The sequence below is a fragment of the Tenrec ecaudatus genome, chromosome 1 (assembly GCF_050624435.1).
Source record: "Tenrec ecaudatus isolate mTenEca1 chromosome 1, mTenEca1.hap1, whole genome shotgun sequence".
In the NCBI taxonomy this organism is placed as follows: Eukaryota; Metazoa; Chordata; class Mammalia; order Afrosoricida; family Tenrecidae; genus Tenrec; species Tenrec ecaudatus.
The window spans coordinates 217,859,589-217,866,431 of record NC_134530.1 but is presented as its reverse complement, the minus strand read 5'-3'; the positions used below and the strand labels follow the sequence as shown (position 1 = coordinate 217,866,431).

Sequence of the window (6,843 nt, the reverse complement as noted above, 5' to 3'; positions counted from 1 at the left end):
CTCACTTTGCGGTTAGCAGCCAAGAAATCCACTGGATTTGAGTGAACACCTACTTGCCTTCAATGTATTAAGACCCATTGCCAGCAGTCCATTCTGACTCACATATTGAGCCTAAGTAGGTTTTTTTTTTTGGGGGGGGGGGTGACAAGTAGGGTTTCTGATACTAAATCTTTATGGAAGGAGACAACCTAATCTTTTTCTCGCATCTGAGCAGCTGGTGGATCTGAACCGCCAACTCTGAGGTTAGCACGTCAACGCCTAAGGCACTGAATATTTAGGTTTTGTTTTTGTTAATCTGATTTTACTTTCAAGATTTTACTTGGTAATTTCTCTTTAAGAGAAAGAATGAGTAATTTCGCATGCATTTTCCAGTATTCTATAGGGGGAAGGGAGTGGCAGGCCTGGTGGTCAATCCTTCACAGATATAATGGGCAGCAGTACAACGTGGCAAACAAACTCATTAGGCCAGACTGCGAAGGTATGAGGGCATTTAAATGACATCTGATGGTGATGAAGTATGTGTGTGGGTGTGTTTTACAGGGCTGCTGCACCTGGATCACACGCCGTTTCCTTTTCCAGTAGCCTTCAGGTACGTTGGCAGTATGACCTTTTTTTTTTTTTTTTGGTCTCCATTAGTACCTGGATTGCAGTTGCAAAAAGGGCTCCTCCTATAAATGCGGGGGGGGGGGGGGGGAAGACGCGCTCATTAACAAAGTGTTACCAAAATTAAGCGGGATACCCAGGCAAGCTGTTTGGGTTTTATTTTATTTTTTTTAAACAAATAGCGTTTAATGGTTTTAGGTAGAGCTTAGAATCAAAAGCGAATTAAGTGATGCATTTCATGGGTTTGGCTTTGGATCCAATGCCTGGATTGCAAACTTCACAGAAAGCCCCAGCCTTCAGCCCTCAGTTTACCCCCGGCTCCTCCAGCCTCCTCCTCCAGCTCCCACGCCACGCTGCAGAACCGTCCCCCGTAACTTCCCGCCCCTTGGGTTCCACCTCCTGAGCGACCCCCCCGCCCCCCCCCCGCCCCAATCATCTTCATCTCCTTCAACCCAGCCCACCAACCACGACTAACCTCCGGGGAAGCCCCCCTCGAGCGGGGCTCCAAGTCCCCGCCCCTCCGAGCCCGGGCCACCCCTCCGCCCAACCGCCCCAGTGATTGACAGGCCGGCCGGGCGGAAGCTGCGGCGCAGGCGCGCTGGCTCCGCGGCGCTTCCCTCTGGCCGGGCCGAGGCGTTCCCGGCAGACACCGCGCCGCGGCTGCGCAGTACCGGGGAGGCTTTTAATTCCATTGTGGAGAGGACGGCGTTATTTTTATTAACTGGAGGCGACGGCGGCTGCGGCGGCAGCGGGACCCGTAAGTGTTGCCGGTGGTCCCGGGGGCGGGAGGGCGAGCCCCGGGGAAGCGTCTCCGAGCGCTGCGTGTCGGTGCCGGAGGCGGCGGCGCTGCGAATTAGCGCCGGGCGCGTTGCGGTCTGGGCGGCGGCGCGGCGGGGTCCCGAGTGCGGCGGTGGTCCCGGCCCCGGGCCCGGTTCTAGCCCTTTTCCTCCTCCCTCCCTCCTCCTCCTCCTCTCCTCAGCCAGGCCTCCTCCGGGGTATGAAAATCGGCAGCGGGTTCCTGAGTGGCGGCGGCGGTACCGGCAGTAGCGGCTCGGGCGGCCGTGGTGGTAGCGGCGGCGGCGGCGGCGGCGGCGGCAGGAGGGCAGAGATGGAACCCACCTTTCCCCAGGGTATGGTTATGTTCAACCACCGGCTTCCCCCGGTCACCAGCTTCACCCGGCCGGCGGGGTCGGCCGCCCCTCCCCCGCAGTGCGTGTTATCCTCTACCTCCGCAACCCCGGCCGCCGAGCCCCCCCCTCCGCCAGCCCCGGACATGACTTTCAAGAAGGAGCCGGCGGCGTCCGCCGCGGCCTTCCCCTCGCAGAGGACCTCCTGGGGATTCCTGCAGTCTTTGGTTAGCATCAAACAGGAGAAACCAACAGATCCCGAGGAGCAGCAGTCCCACCACCACCATCACCACCACCACTTCGGAGGGCTGTTCGCTGGGGCTGAAGAGCGATCCCCGGGCCTAGCAGGCGGGGAAGGGGGGAGCCACGGCGTCATCCAGGACCTCAGCATTCTCCACCAGCATGCTCAGCAGCAACCAGGCCAGCACCACCGCGACGTGCTGCTCGGCAGCAGCAGGACTGATGACCACCACCGGGGCAACGAGGAGCCAAAGCAGGACACTAATGTCAAAAAGGCAAAGAGGCCAAAGCCAGAATCTCAGGGAATCAAAGCCAAGAGGAAGCCAAGTGCATCTTCCAAACCTCCTTTGGTTGGAGATGGAGAAGCTGCCATCCTCTCCCCAAGTCAGAAACCTCATATCTGTGATCACTGCAGTGCTGCTTTCCGAAGCTCCTATCACCTGCGGAGACATGTCCTCATTCACACAGGAGAGAGACCTTTCCAGTGCAGTCAGTGCAGCATGGGCTTCATTCAGAAATACCTACTGCAGAGGCACGAGAAAATCCATAGTCGAGAGAAGCCATTTGGCTGTGATCAGTGCAGCATGAAGTTTATTCAGAAGTACCATATGGAGAGACACAAGAGGACACATAGTGGAGAAAAGCCATACAAATGTGACACTTGCCAACAGTATTTTTCCAGGACTGATAGATTGTTGAAGCACAGGCGCACGTGTGGTGAAGCCATAGCTAAAGGAGCAGCTAGTGCAGAACCTGGGTCATCAAACCATAACAATATGGGTAATCTGGCTGTGTTGTCTCAGGGAAATACAAGTTCATCAAGGAGGAAAACAAAGTCAAAAAGTGTAGCTATTGAAAATAAGGAACATAAGACTGGTAAAGCAAACGAGCCCCACATTTCCAATAGTATAAGCATGCAGAGTTACTCCGTAGAGATGCCTACTGTGTCTTCCAGTGGAGGCATGCTTGGCACTGGTCTCGATGAATTGCAGAAAAGGGTGCCAAAGGTGATCTTCAAAAAAGGAAGCAGAAAGAATACAGACAAAAACTACCTTAACTTCGTGTCACCTTTACCAGACATTGTTGGGCAGAAATCCTTGTCTGGGAAACCCAGCGGTTCCCTTGGCCTGGTATCCAATAATAGTGTGGAGACCATTAGTCTTCTCCAAAGTGCAAGTGGCAAACAAAGTCAAATAAGTAGTAATTATGATGATGCCATGCAATTCTCAAAGAAAAGAAGATACTTGCCAACCGCCAGCAGCAACAGTGCCTTTTCTATAAATGTAGGACACATGGTCTCCCAGCAGTCAGTCATTCAGTCCGCAGGTGTCAGTGTTTTGGACAATGAGGCGCCATTGTCGCTTATTGACTCTTCAGCTCTAAATGCTGAAATTAAGTCTTGTCACGACAAGTCTGGGATTCCCGATGAGGTTTTACAAAGTATTTTGGATCAATACTCCAACAAATCAGAAAGCCAGAAGGAGGATCCTTTCAACATAACGGAGCCGCGGGTGGATTTACACACCTCAGGAGAGCATTCAGAATTGGTTCAAGAGGAAAATTTGAGCCCAGGCACCCAGACACCTTCAAATGATAAAACAAGCATGTTGCAAGAATACTCCAAATACCTCCAACAGGCTTTTGAAAAATCCAACAATGCAGGTTTTACTCTTGCACCCAGTTTCCAGTTTGTCAGTCTGTCGTCACCTCTCCATAACCACACTTTATTTCCAGAAAAACAAATATACACTACATCTCCTTTGGAGTGTGGTTTCGGCCAATCTGTTACCTCAGTGTTGCCATCTTCATTGCCAAAGCCTCCTTTTGGGATGTTGTTTGGGTCTCAACCAGGTCTTTATTTATCTGCTTTGGATGCAACACATCAGCAGTTGACACCTTCCCAGGAGCTAGATGACCTGATAGATTCCCAGAAGAACCTAGAGACTTCCTCAGCCTTCCAGTCCTCATCTCAGAAGTTGACGAGCCAGAAGGAACAACAGAAAAACTTAGAGTCCTCAGCAAGCTTTCAGATTCCATCTCAGGAGTTAGCTAGCCAGTTAGATCCTCAGAAAGACATAGAGCCTAGAACAACGTACCAGATCGAGAACTTTGCACAAGCATTTGGTTCTCAGTTTAAGTCGGGCAGCAGGGTGCCAATGACCTTTATCACTAACTCTAATGGAGAAGTGGACCATAGAGTAAGGACTTCAGTATCAGATTTCTCAGGGTATACAAATATGATGTCTGATGTAAGTGAGCCATGTAGTACAAGAGTAAAGACACCCACCAGCCAGAGTTACAGGTAAGGTCCCCGAAGTGACCAGGCTGGGGGTCTTCTAATGTAATTTTGTTTTATTTTGAGAACACTGCCATTGGAATGTTTCTACACGATCCTATTAAGAATAATGTAATGCCCTTTCAATGCAACTTTTCATATTTAGTTTATTTTGTTAGCGTGATTTTAGCTGTTTGTATTATGATTTTTAATCAAAATCAATAGATTAAAAATAGTTTGACATTCAAAGTGACAATGTTTAGCAATCAAATTTACATGTATAGATTGTCAGGGATTAGCCCAAAAGTTTTAAATGCAAAAAAAAGGAGAAAAAAAACCCTTTAAAAAAAACCTAGAAAAACACAAAACGAAAAAAAAAAAAACTTTGTTGCTAGGATTAAGGTTATTCTAATTGCTTTACTCTCAGGAAAGTGTAATAACGCATGGGAATTCTGTACGTTATCACTGTAATGGAATATCCAATTTACAGATAGTATGATATACATTTCATCATTTAAGGGATCGAAAACATTTCAAATTGCTCCATCTGGACTGTTAAGATACACATTTCATCTTTTTAAAGTAAGGGATCGAAAACATTTCAAATTGCTATCTCCATCTGGGCTGATCCAAAATTCTGAGGTGTTGGCTACCTATATTTTGTTGCAGCTTTTCAATGTACTCTGAACTTCCAGACCACATTCATTCCAGCCTGGTAGAACACATCTTCTTGGGTCTTTGATCAGAGCCTGGAATGATAGCTTTACTAGGAGAAGAAGGGGAGAGGAAAAAGCACCCACTTTCCCCTAACCTGAACTGTGGCAAGGCTGTAATTCCATTAAGAGATTCTACTGACATAGAAGACAGTGTTGAAGCCCACGGGGTTGTTGGTTCCAGTATTAGAACCCAAGTTGGCATTACATAATTCATTGCAATTTGGGAAACCTATTATTTATTATACATGGCCTAAAACGTTGTTACTCTGATCTGTACTATCACGTACACTTCTCCTGTGTGGGGTTTTTATTTTTATTTTCTTAGAGTTTTAGGCCTTCCTTGTCCCCTCTTCTCTCTATCTTGATAGTTTAAACTTTACAGTGATTCACATTCTAATGATTCATTATGCATTTTATATGCCATGAGGCATCCAAATACTGAACAGTAGGGTAAACGCCCCTCCCTTTTTTTAAAGAAATCCCTTAAACCTTTTCATGTATAATAAAAATCCTTTTCAAAGCTATGAATATTAATAAGGTTGTAATCCCAGCTGGTGAAATGGCTAGTAAGAGTGTGTCCATGTTGATGATGACATCAGAACCTCTCTGAAATTGCAGCCTTTAATGTACATTTTTAAAGGGTACATTTTGTCAGTATTGTACATGGGTCTTGTAAAGTCATCAGAACTTGCTATGAACGCTAATGGCCATTTGAAGCTACTGAAAGGCAGTAGCTCTGTTCTAAACCACTTTTTAGCAATTGTATTTTTTTCCTGATTATATTTTTTAATGTACTTTGCTGTTTATGCTGATGAGTTTTTTTATGTACTTTTGGTGATGTTTCAGTCTTATGTACTTTTCTGACGTCAGAAAAGTACCACTGGTTGTTTGCAGTCTTATTGTGTAATCAGCCTACCACAGGCTTCCATGTATAATAAAGTAATTAATATTGTGCAAGTGTAAAACACTTCTGTTATGAAAGCAGTGTTTGGAAAGATAAGAAATTATTAAAAAAATGGTTACAAAATACTAGTTTAATTTCCTTTCCCCACTTTTTTACCCTTAAGTCTTCTTTATCAGCCGAAAAGTCACCTGTTTGTCAATGCCAGGTTTTTAGAAAAATGTATTTAATCTTAAATTCACTCAGTACTAAAAAGTTTGCATTTCTTACTGTGGTAAGTGCGGTCAGTTGTATTGGGTACAGAATCCTAGCTGTAATCCAAGGACAGCGAGGACTTCTACCACTGTATCTCTTAAGCTGTATGGTTTCTCTCCAGTTTTTTTGTTTTATACAGGTTTTGAATTTCCTTTAACTTTTATTGTGTGTACTGAATACTGCTTATGTATTATTATTCTGATTGTTTGCTCTAGTTTACTACCAATAAAAGTCCTGTTAATCACAAATTTGAAGAAAGGAGATATCACTTAATACCTAGTCACATTTTCAGATTTTCCTATTGACTGCATTTCATTAAATATTTGCATCCGTGGAGTAACCTGTCCCTTCATAGCTTCTATTTTTATTACATTTAAAAGTGCTTGATGTATCTTGATTTATCTGAAAGTTTAAGGAAAATGTTCTTTGTTTTTGAGATACACAATAATATGAAAGGCTAGAAATTCAATGTTACATAAATTAAGATGTGTCCTTGTAAAGTCTGGTTGGCAACCTAAATATTATTCCAGAGAGATGTTACATTTATTGAGGCTTGATTTTAAATTAGATTCCATTATCTTGGTTCTAGGTACATTCATTTTACCTAATAAGGTTGTAATCATAGTATATCACAAAAGCAGTTGCAAGTATTTTCAGCAGTAGTTAATCAGTTGTGTTAAATTTGAGCCTAGATTAGCAGGAAATTGCTAAGGCATATAAATATTG

General features: G+C 45.1%; 1 protein-coding gene across 2 annotated transcripts; it reads left to right on the top strand.

The window, feature by feature from the left end:
- The first annotated feature begins 1,213 nt into the window (after positions 1-1,213).
- Positions 1,214-6,453, top strand: ZNF281 (zinc finger protein 281). 2 transcript variants are annotated; one of them, XM_075528739.1, is made up of 2 exons: positions 1,214-1,360; positions 1,587-6,453. In XM_075528739.1, the coding sequence occupies exon 2, from the start codon at positions 1,601-1,603 to the stop codon at positions 4,274-4,276; it is 2,676 nt and encodes an 891-aa protein (XP_075384854.1). In that variant the 5' UTR covers positions 1,214-1,360; positions 1,587-1,600; the 3' UTR covers positions 4,277-6,453. The 2 variants fall into 2 exon arrangements, with proteins under 2 accessions (XP_075384854.1, XP_075384846.1); XM_075528731.1 differs by having other exon boundaries at positions 1,218-1,360; positions 1,583-6,453.
- Positions 6,454-6,843: the final 390 nt, after the last annotated feature.